This window comes from Tamandua tetradactyla, chromosome 2 (genome assembly GCF_023851605.1).
Source record: "Tamandua tetradactyla isolate mTamTet1 chromosome 2, mTamTet1.pri, whole genome shotgun sequence".
In the NCBI taxonomy this organism is placed as follows: Eukaryota; Metazoa; Chordata; class Mammalia; order Pilosa; family Myrmecophagidae; genus Tamandua; species Tamandua tetradactyla.
This window is the reverse complement of record NC_135328.1, coordinates 169666013-169684901: the sequence shown is the minus strand read 5'-3', so window position 1 is coordinate 169684901 and position 18889 is coordinate 169666013. Positions and strand designations below refer to the sequence as shown.

General features: G+C 38.2%; 1 protein-coding gene across 2 annotated transcripts in view; it reads left to right on the top strand.

The window, feature by feature from the left end:
- ZFYVE9 (zinc finger FYVE-type containing 9) overlaps window positions 1–18889 on the top strand; it is a 270755-nt gene that overhangs the window by 207889 nt on the left and 43977 nt on the right. For both annotated transcript variants that reach the window (XM_077149656.1, XM_077149655.1), the window contains 3 exons: window positions 420–644; window positions 5189–5271; window positions 8911–9015. In XM_077149656.1, the coding sequence (XP_077005771.1) occupies window positions 420–644; window positions 5189–5271; window positions 8911–9015 (413 nt within the window). The remainder of the gene's footprint in view (window positions 1–419; window positions 645–5188; window positions 5272–8910; window positions 9016–18889) is intronic.

Here is an 18889-nt window from a genome sequence, read left to right as displayed (position 1 = left end):
TTGGGGAGGGGGGATAAGGGGTAGAGAATTGGGTATATTAAAGTGCTGGCTTTCAATGTGGGGGGTGTAAGGGGTTATAGTATGTATGAATTTTTTCTTTTTCTGGAGTGATCCAAGTGTTCTAAAAATGATCATGATGATGAATACACAACTATGTGATGATATGTGAGCCATTGGTGTATACCGTGTATGGACTGTGTGTGTGAAGACTTCTCAATAAAAATATATTTTTTTAAAATTGTTCTTGGGTGGTGTGACAGTAGCTTTGCAGGCAGAATTCTCGCCTGCCATTCCGGAGACCCGGGTTCGATTTCCGGTGTCTATGTATGCCAAAAATAAATAAATAAATAAATAAATAAAAATGCAGAGAAAAAAACTGTTCTTGAAAGAAAGTAAACCAGTGAACCTTTTTGTTGCAGGAAATGTTGTGAGCAACTTGGGACATTCCTTCTTCAGTCAGAGTTTCCTTGGCAGCAAAGAACATGGTGGATTCTTATATGTGACATCTACCTACCAGTCACTGCAAGACTTAATACTCCCAACCCCACCATACCTGTTTGGGATTCTCATCCAGAAATGGGAAACTCCTTGGGCTAAAGTGTTCCCCATCCGACTCATGTTGAGACTTGGAGCTGAATATCGACGTAAGTAGTAAAACACTTTCTTCTAAGCCATGTTACCTGTATTAGCTAGGATTTCTCTAGAGAAACAGAATCAGCAGGAGATATCTGTAGAAATAACATTTATAAAAGTGTCTCACATAACCTTAGGAATATAGAGTCCAAGGTCTGTAGGGCAGGCCACAAGCTGTTACTCTGGTGAAGGTCCTCAACAAACTCTCAGGAGACACTGGCTGGACATCCATGGGGATGGAAGAGTCCAAAATCTGTAGGGCAGGCTGTGAAGCAGGTGACCCCGATGAAGGGTCTGAATGAACTCCACAGGAGAAGGTGGCCAGCTGAAGCAGGAAGAATGACAGTCTCTTCTGAATCCTCCTTCAAAACCTTCTGGTGATTAGATTAAGCATCACTTATTGCAGAAGATACTCCCCTTAGCTGATTACAAAATGCAATCATCTGTGGATGCAGTCAACGTAATCATGATTTAAGTCTATGAGATGTCCTCATAGCAATAGGCCAGTGCTTGCCCAACCAAACAACCGGGCACCACTAACTGGCCAAATTGACACATGAACCTGACCATGCTAGTCCACCCCTTGTCAACTTGACAGCTATACACAGCACCTTAAATCATACTTAATCTCTAAATAGAAAGCAATAACAGACACATTTTTTTCCTCGCCTAACAATACTCAGCTGTCCCATGTACAATTGGAAATGCATTTAATCTTCCCAGATTAGGGTGCAAGTCCTTGGGTAGTAGTCATTCTTAAACCTGATATTTTACAAATTAAATATTATAACATGAACAAAACAGCACTACAGCCCTTGTTTCTGTAACTGATCACATGGTCGTAGTTCATATTTATCACTACCTTCTTCCAGCACCCATTCCATGTTCCCTTTACTCTCAGCAAGCACTTCAGCTGGCCATGGTTTGTGCCTGGTGGGGTGACCCAAACCTTCATTCCTGCAGTTTGAGAGCCATTGGTATTTCTTCCTGATTTGGGTTGTTGCAGTTTTCCATTGATTTTAATCACAGGGCATAGTAGTACTCAAAGATGCCCAAGGGGATCTCCTATATTCCAAGAAAACTCTTCTTTACCCTATTGTGTAGTTGTAGTCCTATTTCCTCCTGATAGTCAGGGTCAATCACCCCAGCCAGTAATGTAATCCCCTTCTTGGCTTGTTGATTTAGGGGTATGAGTAGCCCAAAGTGGCCAGGTGGCAGCCTTATATTCCAGTTCGATGGAATTGTTGTTTCTCCTGGTGGAAGCACTCCCTCTTCTGGAAAAAAAATCTGTAGACCAGCAGAGCTCAAGGTTGCAGAGTCAGGGAGCAAAAATTTTCCTAGTAGATCGCTAGGGGTAATAGTGAGTGGTGCCACTCCCATTTCCATCCCTTGGCTCCTGGACCCATGGATCCTTGCTATGGGATAAACAGCACCATACAGTCGATGCTGATTCAGAGCACACACAACCCCTGGAGAACATCACCCCTGCCCTGCAAGGTATTGCCACCTACTTGGTACTGTAATTGAGTTTTCGAAAGGCCATTCCATTGTTCTGTCAATCCAGCTGCCTCTGGATGATGGGGAACATGGTAAGACCAGAGAATTCCATGAGCATCCACCCATTCTCGCACTTCATTTGCTGTGAAGTGGGTTCCTTGATCAGAAGCAGTGCTGTGTGGAATACCTTGATGATAGATAACACATTCTACAAGTCCAAGGATGATAGTTTTGGCAGAAGCTTTGCATGCAGGGAAAGCAAACCCATATTCAGAGTATGTGTCTATTCAAGTTAGAACAAATCACTCCCCCTTCCATGATGGGATTTGTCCAGTGTAATCATCCTGCCACTATGTAGCCAGCTGGTCACCTCAGGGAATGGAGGTGCCATTTCAGGGGCAGAGTGTGGGTCTCTGCTGCTGGCCAATTGAACACTCAGCAGTGGCTGTAGCCAGGCCAGCCTTGGTGAGTGGAAGTCCATGTTGCTGAACCATTGCATAACCTCCTGAAGTCTGCTGAAGTTACCCTCTGATGCATATTCACATGGGACACAAATATCTTCGTGTCTTTAGCCCACTCAGAAAGGTCTATCCACATACATCTACCCCAGACCTTTTTGTCACCGATTTTCCAATCATACTCTTTCCAAGTCCCTGACCATCCAGTCAAACCATTAGCAACAGCCCATGAGTCAGTATACAGATGCACTGCTGGCCAGTTCTCCTTCCACACAAAATGAACAACCAGATGCACTGCTCAAAGTTCTGTCCACTGGGAGTATTTTCCCTCACCACTGTCCTTCAGGGTTATCAGGAAAGGGGTTATAGTGCTGCAGCTGTCCACTTTCAGGTGGTACTTGCATATCATGCAGAACCATCTGTAAACCAGGCCTGAGTTTTCTCTTCCTCAGTCAATTCACTGTAAGGAACTCTCCAAGAGTTCGGTCTGGGAAAGAGAAAGTAATGTGGCAGGAGTGCAGACAAAGAGCATTTGGGCCACTTCCTCATATAACTTACTTGTGCCTTTAGGACCTGCTCTGGCCCTATCTTGTATATACCATTTCCATGTTATGATGGAGTGCTGCTGCGCACACCCAGCTTTATGGCAACACCCAGCTCATGTTAGGCAACTCAGGTCTCATGGTAACTTGGTGGCCCATGGTTAAGTATTCAGTCTCTACTAAGGCCGAGTAGCAGGCCAAAAGCTGTTTCTCAAAAGGAGAGTAGTTATCTGCAGCAGATGGTAAGGCTTTGCTCCAAAATCCTAAAGGTCTGTGTTATGATTTGCATATAGAGGCTTGCCAAAGGCTCCAGACAGCATCTCTATTTGCCGCTCACACTTACCTTAGCTAAGTACAAATTACAAATTACAAATGCAATCAGCTGTGGATGCTGTCAACATAATCATGATTTATGTCCATGAAATATCCTCATAGCAACAGACAGGCCAGTGCTTGCCCGACCAGATGACCAGGCACCACCACCTGGCCAAGTTGACACAGCAACCTGACCATGACATTACCAAGCTATCATGACTAAATAAGGCCTTAAATATTCAACACTCATCTGTTTGGGGATAAAATTCAGCAGAGGAAGGTCTTTTGAAATAGCTAAGATAAATTTGTGTAGTGTTGCTACTTGCTTCAGCTATTAATGGGAAGACTAACTATCAAATGAGGAAGTTGGTGATTATGTATTACTCTGTAAATTTGCTATTTTTATAGTTCACTGATAAATAAATGATTATCTTCAGAAAAAATGAATATGAGCAAGTAACTTTTATTACTTTAGTCATCTATATATGGTGAACATATTCTCTGTCATGTGATTAAAAAATATTTAGGACAAATTATATTTTACTTAATGTAGCAGATACTGGAAGATATTGGTTCAGAGACCTTTCTCAGTAGGGTGAGGTAAGGTTACAGAAGAGCTTCCTTCCTATGGTTATAGCAGTGTCTCTAAGTTGTATTTTTTTCTTAGACGTTAAAAGCTAAGTGCAGACTGTATTTTAAAATTTGTACCTTTATATTATTTATATTATTAAAAGTGCCCTGGTCTAGGAAGTAGACTACTTGAATAAAATTCTCAGCTCCGCCACTTACTAGCTCTGTAACTCTGGGCAAACCATTCAACTTCTCTGATTCATATTTTCTTCTGTAAATTGTAGAGAATGCTTGCCTTTTGTATCACCTAGGATTGTTAAAAAGATTCAGTGAGATAATAAGTGTAAAAGCATTTTGTAACCATAAAATACTACTTATCTCAGCAAATCAACTTCATTCTTTCACTCATTGATTCATTTAATCACCAAGAATTTAACGTAGGTCTACCTGAAGTCATGAGTCTCAGGATTTTAGAAATTACTAAGACATGGTTATAGATACTTGAGCTTATTAAAGGAAGACAGACAAAAATCATGAATATAGTGCATTGTGTTAAAACCTATGATCAAGTTAATAAAGTTCTTTGAAAGTCCGAGATGGACTGTAACTTGACCAGGAGTGAAGAAGTTGGACAAGAAGTACTTCTTGGACCAAGTGGCCTCTGGACTGAATTTTGAAAGTGGTATATGAATTAGGGGAAAGGAAGGATTCTATGCTGAGGGTAAAATATGTACATCTTTTCTTCTTGGCCTTGCACAGGAAATTCCAACCGTAAAGTTCAAGGGTGTGAGTCAACCAGTAGGATCTCATTGGAACTAGTGAGAGTCTTGGTTGTAAGATGTGGGAGAGTGGCTTCTTTTAGATTTCTTGAAAATAGAAGAATTAAAAGATATTTGTTTCTTGGATCAAATCCTTCCAATGTGAAGACTGCTCCCTGAGACCCTTGTGGGTCATTTTTTTTTTTGAAGTTACATCAAAAGGCTTTCTCTGGTACAGTTTGTAGGAGGCTCAGGATTTGTCTTTTGTGTTACCATGCTAATTATATTTTGACCCCTACATTTTACATGCTCTAATGAGTCATTGCAATTATGTTTTGAAAACTGAATTAGTCATAATTCTTTTACCAGAATTTTAATCTGTGAAACCTAGTCTGATCATTTCTCATTTCCATAGTTTATCCATGCCCACTGTTCAGTGTCAGATTTCGGAAGCCATTATTTGGAGAGACGGGGCATACCATCATGAATCTTCTGGCAGTAAGTTGGGATTTTAATTTTCTTTTCCTTACTGGGGTTTGTATGGGGGAAGGATGACAAGGATTTTATTGTTTTGTTGATAGAACAATAGAACACCCTAGCTGCTTCTGGCAGGTTAATTTGTGCTGAAGGAAAAGAACATATATATTCAGAGTGAAATAATACAAGGATTCCAACCCCAATCATACATTTACAATCTAGGTGAACTTGCAGGATTATTGTGAGGCCTGGAGGTAATGTAGAATTAAAGTACCTCAATTCTGTTGTGGTTTTATTTTAAGTCCAACATCCTAATTGTATCCTCCATATGTACTAAGCTTCCACAGCTGTTATTCAGGTTAAGGTTGGTCGGAGGTTTTATTCAAACATCTCAAACTTATTCAAACTTCGATTGTCTGCTGATGGCTCTACGCATGGGCTGGAATTCAGGTTTCATGCTTTTCCTTTCCGCCGGGCTTGCTCAGGTCCCTGCTGTGCACATATGCACTCTGCTGTCTGCCATTGATTTGTGGTTGGCTCAGGCAAAGTCTGCTTAGGCCAATATGTGCACCGACTCAGGTCAATCCACTCTCCCCTCTCTCTCTCTCTCTTTCTCCCTCTGTCTCTCCCTCCAATCTTTCATCCCTTCACCCCTTCCTGGTAACTTTAGTTTTTGTTACATCTTGAGAAGATAATTTTTCTTACTGGTTATAATCTGTTTGGAAATGAAAAGGAGATATTCATTCTATTATCTAGAGACAGAAGCCTGAAATTTTTCCACCTGTATCAGTTCATTTATACAAACACTTATTGAATTACTTACTAAAGCATCTTATTCCAGTCACTTCCTTATCTCTAGCTTACCAGGACCTGTAATCTATTGATACTCACAGCTTTTTACTATTTCTCTCTTGCCTTGCTTCTCTTTTTATCTAGCAAGATTCCATGGTTTCATCATTAAAATCACTTTTTTACATATATTCTCAGGTCCTTGGTCTCTCTTTCTCTGTTGTGGTAGCCTAGAAATATATAAACACTGGTACACTGGTTAAATCTACTTCTCCCCTTCTTTTTTTTAAATGTATTTTAAATTTGCATACAGTAAAATTCACCATGTTTTGGAGTCCATTTCTATGAGTTTTGACAAATGTATAGAGTGATGTAACTACCACCTTCTGTCAAGATATAAAACAGTTCCATCACTCAAAAATTTCACTCATGCTGCCCCTTTGCACTCAGACTCTCCTCCCACCTCCTGGTAACTATTGATCCTCTGCCCCTATAATTTTGACTTTTTCAGAATGTCATATAATTGAAATCATACAATATATACACTTTTTAGTCTGGCTTCTTTTATTTAACATAGCATTTGATATTTATGCCATCGTGTTTATCATTAGTTTGTTCATTTTTATTGCTAAGTAGTACTCTCTTGTATGGTTTGAACCATGGTTTGAATAACTGTGAATAAAGCTTCTATAAACATTTATGTGTGGATTTTTGTGTGTACATTAGTATTCCTTTCTCTTGGGTAAATATCTAAGAGTAAGATTGTTGGGCCATATTGTAAATATGTATTTATCTTCTTAAGCAATTGCACAACTCTTTTCCAAAATGGCTGCAGCATTTTGCATTCACAAGCAATACACAAGAAATCCAGTTGTTCTGCATCTTTGCCAGCACTTACTTCCTTTGGTTTTGTTTTGTTTATTCATTTTTGCCTTTCCAATAAGAGTACAGTGATATCTCATTTGATTTTAATTTGTAATTTGCTAATGATTAAGGATTTGGGGCAGCTTTCTATGTGCTTATTTTCTTTCTTTGTATGTTTTTTGATGAGTGTCTTTTCCATTTTTGCCCTTTTTAAAAATTGGATTGTTGTTTTCTTATTGTGGAGTTTTAGAGCTCTTTAAATACTCTGAATGTAGATCCTTTGTCAGATATGTATCATTAGTAAATATTTTCTCCCAGTCCATGGCTTATCCTTTCATTCTCTGAAAAATGTTTTTTGTTTGTTTGTTTGTTTTGTAGAAGAAACATTGTTAATTTTGATGAAGACCATGTTAGTAATGTTTTCTTTTATGGGAGCATGTTTTTTGTATTGGATGTAAGAACTTATTGACCAAACATAGATCACAAAGATTTTCTTCTATGGTTTCTTCTAAAAGGTTTATATTTTTACATTTTACATTTAGGTCTATTATCTGAGTCCATTTTTACATAAGATATGAGGCATTGTTTGAAGTTTCTTTTTTTTTCCATTTAAATGTCTAATTCTTTCAGCACCATTTGTCAAAAATACTATCCTTCTTTGTTTAGTTGCCTTTGTACCCTTGTCAAAAGTCAATTCTTAAAAAAAAAAAAAAAGGTCAATTCTTTCCTTATTTTAAACTTATATTCAAGTCTGATCATGGAGTAGAATGTCATCTCATTAGTTTTGTTTTCGGTTCATAACCACTACCCTTGAGGATACTCTCCGATTACCCAGCCATCTATACGTTTCTGCTTTCCTAGATAACTGTACATGATCTCTTTTTAGATCCTCAGTGCCTCCTTTTCCTTTCCTCACTTTTGGCTGTTGATCTAGCCCCTATTTCTCTGAGAAGACAGAAATAATCAGAAGACAGTTTTCACATAGCTCCATCCAACAAGTTGCCAGTATTTAAACACTGTGCTTTCTTAGCTTTTAGGACACCATTCTTTCTTGATTCTTTTCATATAGCCTTTGATTTCCCACCTTTTCCTACCCATAATATTCTACTTCTCAGTAAATGGCAATTCCATTCTTCTAAACCTAGGCCATATAATTTAGTCTCATCCTTTGTCTTTTATTCATATTCCATATTCAATCCAATGGTAAATATTATGAATGTTCTACCTCAAAAATATATCTAGAATCTGACAATTGCTCACTCCCTTTTTAACTGCTAACATTCTGGTCCAAGTACTCACCACCTCTTGCCTGGATTATTTTTATTGTGTTTGATCTACTGCCCTTCTTCTGCTCTTGCTTATTTAAGTGTAGTTTTATAGAGAAGTCAGAGAGATCTGTTAAGGCAGGTCAAAACCGTCTGCAAAGTAAAATCAAAGAAACTAAGTATAGCTTACAAGGTCCTGTGAAACCTGTCCTCATTTAACCAGTCCCCATGCTATCACTTGAGCTCAACTCCTGCTACTTTTACTCATTTGCTTCAGCTACATTGGACATATGCTGTGTGTGTTTCCCCTTACAAATATTCATTGACTGCCTAGGATGTTTCAAGCATTTGGTATATAGCAAGAACCAACCAATCAAGAGAAAGTCCCTATCCTCTTGGAGTTTGCCTTAGAGTGAGGAGACATGCCATAAACAAATAAATATAGAAAGTGTTAAGTGGTGATAAGTGCCACAGTGAAAAAGAAAGCAGGGTAGGCATTCAAATATTTGTTAAGATACTATATAACAGGTTTATGAAACTGTTTGGTCTACTTCCTAAGAGTATAGTCTAATTGCAGAGCTAAAATACATAGAGTAGGGTTTTCTTTATACATTTCTTCATTATTTAAATAAACAGGATACTTTCAATATTGACATTCTTTCCATTTGTGTTAAGTAATTTTATTACTATAAAGACTGCCATTGATTAATTCTTTATTCCACTTCTATTTGCATTTGCCCAGGACTTCAGAAATTACCAATACACATTGCCCACAGTTCAAGGTTTGGTAGTTGACATGGAAGTTCGAAAAACCAGCATCAAAATTCCTAGCAACAGATATAATGAGGTAAGATTTATTATGAGTGCATATTTAAATAGTTCAAGACACGAATGAAGGTGGATACTACCTAAATGTATGTAAATTTTATTTCTAACTAATTGACATTAAAATCAGTTTCTAATATTGTTTGGCTTAGTTGACTTAGTTTGGTGCTGGAAAATTTCATGACAGAAAAGGAAGATGCTGAATTTTTACTTTCTTCAGTCACTAATTATGTCATTGGTTATTCTTTTGGTATTATAGTAATCAATGATAGATTTGCATTTTGATTAAGGTGTAAAATTAACCTTATATCTGTAATATTAATGGTAGACTTTTAAAAAATTTCCCAATTTTCTAAGTAAATATTATTTTTTATTATTCTTAATGTTTAAGCACAGCCTGCAGTTTACTTTAAATAGTGAAATGCCTTTTAAGCATAGTTCTAAAAGCAAATGGTTGCATCTGAATTGAACTATAATTTGTAACTAAACTGAAATCATGCATACTGCATATATATTAACAGAATTGTATAAGCAACAATTCTTTGCTTATTTGCTATGTGAAATCTTTCCTGGATTTAAAAAGTTCTTAAAATCAGTTTCAAAATGTCCAATGGTAATCATTAGGGCTTTTAAGAGGAAATTTATTTTAAAACTTAGTTTGGCATAGTAATTGTCATAATTTATAGGTTTTTGGTAACTTCTTGAACATCCCTTCCACTGTTTCTCAGAATTCTTATAGTTAATAATTGTCTCCCTTCTTTCTTATTTTCCTTCCTTCCTTTTCTTCTTTCTCTTTTTATTTCTTCTTTCAGTTATATTCACTTAGTCATTTGTTCATTCAGTAAACATTTCGTACGTGATATGCACTTAGAATTACACAGCTGTCTTGTTGGAACCATAAACTCAGGGTTCAGCATTATTATGAGGGGGACCTATGTAAAGAAAGCCCTTACTCATCACTTTCTATGTGATGTATTTTTCAAGCCATTAGAAAATAGTGGTTAGAATGTGTGTGTATTAGTCACGGTTCTCCAGAGAAGCAGAATCAATAGTGTTACTGGACAAAGACAGTGGATTCTTTGGCCTGATGTACTCAAATAATAATTCCTGAAACACTGGGATTTCAAAGAAAGAAAAAAAATATTGATGGTGTGAAGCAGGAAATTAGATGGCATATGGGCCCAATACTCTGTCTCCCTGAACTACAGTAATTCTGATGGTTTTATAGTATCAAAAGATGAGCAGGGATAAACTTATGAAGCATGTAATAACATGGATGGACCTAGAGAATATTATGCTGAGTGAGTCCAGCCAAAAACTAAAGGACAAATACTGTATGGTCCCACTGATGTGAATGGACATTCGAGAATAAACTTGAAATATGTCATTGGTAACAGAGTCCAGCAGGAGTTAGAAACAGGGTAAGATAATGGGTAATTGGAGCGGAAGGGATACAGACTGTGCAACAGGACTAGATACAAAAACTCAAAAATGGACAGCACAATAATACCTAATTGTAAAGTAATCATGTTAAAACACTGAATGAAGCTGCATCTGAGCTATAGGGTTTTTTTGTTGTTGTTTTTTACTATTATTACTACTTTTATTTCTTTTCTCTATATTAACATTTTATATCTTTTTCTGTTGTATTGCTAGTTCCTCTAAACCGATGCAAATGTACTAAGAAACGATGATCATGCATCTATGTGATGATGTTAAGAATTACTGAGTGCATATGTAAAAAAAAAAAAAAAAAAAAAAAAGGATGAGCAGGTTTTAGTATAATGAGCACAGTGGCACCAGATGATGTAATTAAAAGTGATCTAATTACTGATCGTGCACAGATTGAGTACATGCTTACTCACAGAACGTATGTAAGAAAATGGTGGCCTTAATATGATAATAGGTGTGATTTTTAGTATTATTGTAAGGTATAGGTGACTTACAGGTTAAAGTCTAAGCTACTGTACATGTCAGGCAGTCCCATTTTGGTTAAATCCAGTTTTGGTAATTTAGATAACTTTGGGCTTGGGGTGGGTTAGTTCTGGGCTGACCCAAGGTCCTTCATTAATAAATATTAGCGACTGTCTTCAGTGATTACAGGACTCCAAAGTTGAAAAACCAGATAAAATGGGTACAGGTGAGGGTCAGTCTCAAGGTTTTTACAATCACAAGGGCACAAGATAAAGGCTATACAATCATTATCCAAGATCAGGGTAGTTGGATTACAGTTCAGCAATTTCAGGTATATCCCTCTGTCTACTCCCTGTACCAGAAAGCAAAATGGAATATCTATATAATGATTCCATAGCCATAATCATCCCTTAAATCCTAATTTCTCTCTTACAATAGGGTGTGTGTATTTATATATTAAGAGTTTATTATAAGGAATTGACACATATCACTACGAGGGCTGACAAGTCTGACCTCTATAGGGCAGGCTACTAATAGGAAACTCTGATAAAAGTAATTTTGAAGTCCTTTGTCTGGATTCCCCAGGGAATGCTAATTGGCTGGAAATGTCTATAAAAATCAGTGGGGTAGAAATTCCTCTGATCTCTGAAACCTTCATTTCTAACTTTTAAGACCTCCAGCTGATTAGATGAGCAGACTGCTGAAGTCAGTCTCCTTTGTTGATTGTGCATGCAATTAACTGAGTATAGATACAGTCAACGAATAAATGCAAATCACATCCAGGAAATACATTCACATTAGCAAGTAGACACAGTGTTTAATCAAACAATTGGACCCCATAACCTAACCTCATTGACACTTGAAATTAATATAGCTGTGTGCTTAATTTTTTCTGGTAAAAAAAGTCAAGTTTTAGATGTTAAATATTCCTACATTGTACTATAGTAATAGACTAGGTAGAATCAAATCTTAAAAGTGAATTATTTTGTATATTTGTGCCTAAATAGCAGTAAAGAAACTATGCTTCGAAAACTTGTTTTATTCCTTGAGTTTGAAGTTATTATCCATTTCACAAACATTTATTAGATATATTTTGCTGTGTGAAAAACAGATATTAGTAAGAACACTGTCCTTGCCTTCTGGGAGCTTACTGTCGTACACCAAGTGGATAATATACATGACTATCCTTGGTGTGTGCAGAATCATGCTGTGTGCTCAGGAGGAGTTGGGTCTTGGTTTTATACATTTAGATCTGTAAAAGTTATGAGTCCCCCATGGTTAATTCAGTACTGACTGAGCACATTCATAACAACAGCTGCCATTCTTAATCTGAACAATGCCTCCTGAGTCTGTAGTTGTACAGATTCACATATCTTTGTTCAATAAAGTAACTATGTTTCTTTTTTATTAAATTTTGTTTTCAATAAAGTTCTACTGAAATAACTACTTAACATTCAGGAATTGTCTGAAACAACTATTTTGAAACTCTGGAGGCCAGTAGAACACTGTACAGCATATTGGGAAGAACCAGAGGAAGAAGCTGGTAAATTGCTGTAAATACCAGTCAATAGCTCTCTCCATGCTATGGTTACTGACACCCATCCCTCACTCTTACGGTGAGCCGTTGTGGAATCCAGTCACTGGCTAGCTTGCTACTGACAGAAAAGGACATGAAAATCCTCTCCCCTCAGACATCCTCTCCTCTCAGACCAAGTGTGGGCATACCCAACCATTGATCATGGCTTTTGATTAGTGACTTCAGATCGCTGTGGGCCTGGTTCTGAGGGCAGCTATTGTTCCTACCCACCCAGGACAAAGGTGAAGGTGGAAGAGACCTAAAGACATTAGGCTTCCTCACAGATGCAGGGTATAGTTAGATAAAGGGCTGCATTTGTTGGGTAGAGCAAGAAAGCCCAACTTTGGGGAGGTATGAAAGCAGTTCCTGGTACTCTTCCTGATCCCCTCCTCGGGGCACCTCTACAGCATGCCCCCCTCCCAGAGTTTGCCCTCCCGTGACATCAGCATGAGACCACAAAAGAAGTATAAGAAACTATAGAGGAGGACAATCTGTGGCAAAGACCTGAGGGCTTTAAACTCCATGGAGAGGGAGGTCTTTCTCCTGGGGAGGGGGCATTCAAAGGCCTGTGAAAAGGGGAGCACTAAAACAACTAACAAGCAAAAGCCCAGGGAGGACCGCCCTACACACTGTATTCTCCTTGAGCAGATCTTCCTGACGGGAAAGCTGAAGCTCAAGAAAATCTCTACCTATCACCAGCTGGTTACAAAATCAAGAAACACATCACAAAGAATAAACCCCAATGTTAACATTTAAGAATGTTAAAATCCACGTTCAACAAGAATACAAGACCCAAAAAAAGAAACAGGAAACAATGGTCCATCTAAAGGAAGAGATTAAAAATCAGAAAACACTAACAAAGAAGATCAGAATGTGGGCATACAAAACAAAAGATTTTTTTTAAATGTTAAAAATTCTCAAAGAGATAAAGGAAAATACAGAGAAAGAACTAAAGGATATCAGGAAAACAATGCTTAAAGCAATATAAGAATCTTATTTACGAGACAGAATTTATTTTTTAAAGGATCTAAAAGAACTACTGGATTGAAGACCATATTGAAATGAAAAATTCCCAGGAGGATTTCAAAAGCAGATTGGAGCTGGCAGAAGATTCTGTGAACCTGAAGACAAGACTCTTGACATAAGTCAAAATGGCGAGCAGAAAGAGAAAGGAATTATGAAAAACAAAAATAGCCTAAGACACCTCTGGAACACCATCAAGCATACCAATCTACACGTCATGGGAGTCCTGGAAGGGAAAGGGGCAAATGAAATATTCAAACAAATCATGATGGAAAAGTTCACAAACTTAAGAAAAGATGTGACTATGTATATCCAAGAAGTCGAGAGAACACCAAACAGGATAAACATGAAGAAAAATACACTTCATCATATATTGATCAAGCTATCAAATGTAAAGGACAAGGACAGAGTTATGAAAGCTTCAAGAGAATAGCAACGTGTTATGTAGTAAGGAAATCCCAATAAGGTTGAGTGCTGATTTCTCATCAGAAACCAGGGAGGAAAGAAGGCAGTGGGTAGAAATACTTAAGGTGCTGAAAGAAAATAAAAAGGCCAACCAAGAGTTTTACATCCAATAAGTCTTTCTTTCAAAAATGAAGGAGAGAGAGACCCTTCCGGGTCAAGATGGCAGCTTAACAATGTGCATGCTTTAGTTTGTCCTCCAGAACAACTACTAAATTACCAGAAACTGTACAGAACAGCTCCTGGGGACACACAGCGTACCCAGGTCTGGACCAGCTGGACTGGCTGCGAGCACCCCCCAGAACCGGGAGTTCCCAAAGCTGCGGAGGCCAGCGCCCCTCCCCCACAGGCCACTTCCCAGAGGAGAAAGGAAAGGACTTTACCAGCAGCAGGGACTGGGCACAATCAGACGCCAATTGTGGAACTAATTAACAAATTCTGACTACTAAAAATAGGCCCCCAGCTTAGGTGAACCTGATCAAAGTGGAGGTTGTTCATTTTTGCCCCGGCACCAAGGGGGCAGGACTGACAGAAAAAGGGGGGAAAAAAGGAAGGAAACAGAGGTTTTTGTGGCTGTGTATCTACAAAGGCTTGACTGCCTCTGGATACAGCGGCAGGACTTTTCAGGCTGCAACTGCCCCAGGCATAGGCAGAAGTGAGCTCTTTTGGGGCTTATCTGGAGCCTGTGCCTTCCCCAGGGGAGGGGTGAAGCCCAACTCAGGTGGAATCCCTCCATCAAGGAATTCAGACACCAGGGCTTGGTAATTTGAAGCCATTAAAACCAGCCTACAACCTCTCCTCTGTCTCCACCATGCCCCCAGCAGGGAGAGTCTGCCAAAGTTAAAGGTACCGCATCATCTTATGCTGGTGGGACCTGCAGTCAGACAAGCACCACATACTGGGCAGGAAAAGAAAAGCAGAGCCCAGAGACTTTACAGGAAAGTCTTTCAACCTGCTGGGTCTCACCCTCATGGAAAACTGACGCAGATGACTCTTTCCTCCTGATAGGAGGCCAGTTTGGTCTGGGAAAATCTGACTAGGGTCTATAATATCTAAGTAGACCCTCCTAAGTGTGTGTGTGGGAAAGGCACCACACAAGCAGGGCAAAAAGCAAGAAAACAAGAACTGAAAAATTCTCCTCTGTTAAACAAAACTTAAGCTAAAGGTCCAGATAAAGCTGAGCGGAATGTCAAAGAACAGACAGACAACAAATTCATCCAGCAAGAAAACCCTAGATAAAAGAAGTGAAAGCAATCTCCAGAATAAACTAATTAAGGTAATTAAATGCCTAGATGCCAGCAAAAAATAACAAATCACACTAGGAAAATTGAAGATATGGCCCAGTCAAAGGAACAAACCAACAAGTCAAATGACATACAGGAGCTGAAACAATTAATTCAGAATGTACAAACAGACATGGAAAACTTCATCAAAAACCAAATCAGTGAATTGAGAGAGGATATAAAGAAGGCAAGGAAAGAACAAAAAGAAGACTGAAAGTCTGAAAAAACTTTCATTCATTATGGGAATGAAAGACACAGTAGAAGAGATGAAAAAACAATGGAAACCTACAATGCTAGATTTCAAGAGACAGAACATAGGATTTCTGAACTGGAGGATGGAACATCTGAAATCTGACAAGAAACAGAAACTATAGGGAAAAAAATGGAAAAATATGAGCAGGGACTCAGGGAATTGAAAGGCAATATGAAGCGCATGAATATATTTGTTGTGGGTGTCCCAGAAGGAGAAAAGAAGGGAAAAGAAGGAGAAAAACTAATGGAGGAAATTATCACTGAAAATTTCCCAACTCTTATGAAAGACTTAAAATTACAGATCCAAGAAGTGCAGCGTACCCCAAAGAGAATAGATCCAAATAGACATACTCCAAGACATTTAATAATCAGAATGTCAGAGGTCAAAGAGAAAGAGAGGATCTTGAAAGCAGCAAGAGAAAAGCAATCCATCACATACAAGGGAAGCCCAATAAGACTATGCGCAGATCTCTCAGCAGAAACCATGGAGGCGAGAAGACAGTGGGATAATATATTTAAATTATTAAAAGAGAAAAACTGCCAACCAAGAATTCTATATCCAGCAAAACTGTCCTTCAAAAATGAGGGAGAAATTAAAACATTTTCAGACAAAAAATCACTGAGAGAATTTGTGACCAAGAGACCAGCTCTGCAAGAAATACTAAAGGGAACACTGGAGACAGATACGAAGACAGAAGAGAGAGAGGTGTGGAGAAGAGTGTAGAAAGGAAGACTATGAGTAAAGGTAAAAAGAAGGAAAATTAGATATGACATATAAAATCCAGAAGGCAAAATAGTAGAAGAAAGTACTACCCATGCAGTAATAACACTGAATGTTAATGGATTAAACTCTCCAGTCAAAAGACATAGTCTGGCAGAATGGATTAAAAAACAGGACCCATCTACATGCTGTCTCTACTCAAAGGACATGAGGCCAAGGACACAAATGGACATTTACACACCAATGTTTATAGCAGCATTATTAACAATTACCAAGAGATGGAAACAGCCAAAATGTCCATCAACAGACAGTTGGCTAAACAAAATGTGACATTTACATAAGATGGAATATTATGCAGCTGTAAGACAGAATAAAGTTATGAAGTATGTAACAACATGAATGAACCTTAAGGACATTATTCTGAGTGTGATTAGCCAGAAACAAAAGGACAAATACTGTATGGTCTCACTGATATGAACTGACATTAGTGAATAAACTTGGAATATTTCCTTGGTAACAGAGACCATCAGGAGATAGAAATAGGGTAAGATATTGGGTAATTGGAGCTGAAGGAATACAGATTGTGCAACAGGACTGAATATAAAAACTCAGAAATGGACAGCACAATGCTACCTAACTGTAATGTAATTATGTTAAAACACTGAATGAAGTTGCATATGAGAATGATAGACGGAGGAGGGTTGGGGACATAAATGAAATCAGAAAGAAAGATAGATGGTAAAGATCGAGATGGTATAATCTAGTAATGCCTTGAGTTTATAATAATAGTGAAATGTACAATGTACAAATTTTAAAAATGTTTTTGCATGAGGAAGAACAAAGGAATGTCATTATTGCAGGGTGCTGAAAATAGATGATAATTAGTACTTTAAAATGTCACCTTATGTGTGAGACCAAAGCAAAAAATATTTGTTACAAAATTTATATTTTGACTAGAGCATTTCCTAATATAACTCATGTAGATAGCTTGATTGAATGTCATAAGTACTTGGAATCTCAAGGAGGACATGAGATTTTGTGAGTTTGTCCAGAGTGATGCCCCAATGAATCCCAGAGTGATTTGATCAGTGACTCAAAAAGTATTTGCAAGCCCTCTTTGGGGAATGGTGAGAGTGGGGAGAAATTCAACTTCCCCAAGTTGAATTCTTGATATTCTCACAAGCAGTGTGGACAACCAAAGCTATGGACTGAGCTCCCAGTCTTGGGGTTTGTTCATATGAAACTTAACCCCACAAAGGATAGGTCAAGTCTACTTAAAATTTAGGCCTAAGAGTCACCCCCAAGAGAGCCTCTTTTGTTGCTCAGATGTGGCCTCTCTCTCCAGCCAACATGACCAGCAGTCTCACCACCGTCCTCCTCTCTGCGTGGGACATGACTCCCAGGGGTGTGGACCCTCCTGGCAACGTGGGACAGAGATCCTGGAATGAGCTGAGACTCAGCATCAAGGGACTGAGAAAAACCTTAGAATGAGCTGAGAATTAACATCAAGGGATTGAGAGAACCTTCTCGACCAAAGGGGGAATAGCGAAATGAGACAAAGTGTCAATGGCTGAGAGATTCCAAACAGAGTAGAGAGGTTATCCTGGAGGTTATTCTTATGCATTAAGTAGATATCACCTTGTTCAAGATGTAGCGGAGAGGCTGGGGGGAACTGCCTGAAAATGTAGAGCTGTGTTCCAGTAGCCATGTTTCTTGGTGATAATTGAACAATGATATAGCTTTCACAATGAGATTTTGTGAATGTGAAAACCTTGTGTCTGATGCTCCTTTTAGCTACTATATCAACAGAAGAGTAGAACATATGGAATAAAAATAAATAATAGGGGGAACAAATGTTAAAATAAATTTAGTTTGAAATGCTAGTGGTAAATGAAAGCGAGGGGTAAGGGGTATGGTATGTATAATGGTTTTTTTTCTTTGTCACCGTTTTATTTCTTTTTCTAAATTGATGCAAATGTTCTAAGAAATGATGAATATGCAACTATGTGATGATATTAAGAATTACTGATTGTATATGTAGAATGGAATGATATCTTAATGTTTTGTTTAATTTTTTTAATTAATAAAAAATAGTTTAAAAAAAAAAAAGGAGAGAGAAAGCCATGAAAGCAAGGAGGTAAAATCAGTGGATCCTGGAAAAGAAGAGAGACCAGCAGATGCCGCCATGATGTACCTTGCCATGTGGCAGGGGAGTCAAGGATCGCCAGCAGCCAGTCTTCTGGAAGAAAGCATCACTTTGATGATGCTTTGATTTGAAGCCATTTTCATGAACTCAAACTGCAGAAGATGTTGATGAAGCTATCAGCAAATATCTATCAGAAAAATTAAAATTAAAAGACAGATGACTTGGAGTCTGAAAAACAAATCTGAATTTTTCTTTGTGAAATATTAAGAAGCTTCTATTCCTTTTCTCAGTTAACTGGTTGAGGGATTGTTCGATGAGATTTTGGAAGAAATGGAGCATAGTGTACCTCTCTTGGAAGTATACCCTGTTGAAGGACAAGGTGCTGATATGCATGATATTGCTCCGGCCTTGGAAACTGTAAGGTTTTTTTTATGACTTTCTTTGGAGAAGCTGGGATGTTGCACAAAGCTGTGAGAATTACACTGCTTTGATTGAAGAAAGGATTAATTTGTGGTATGA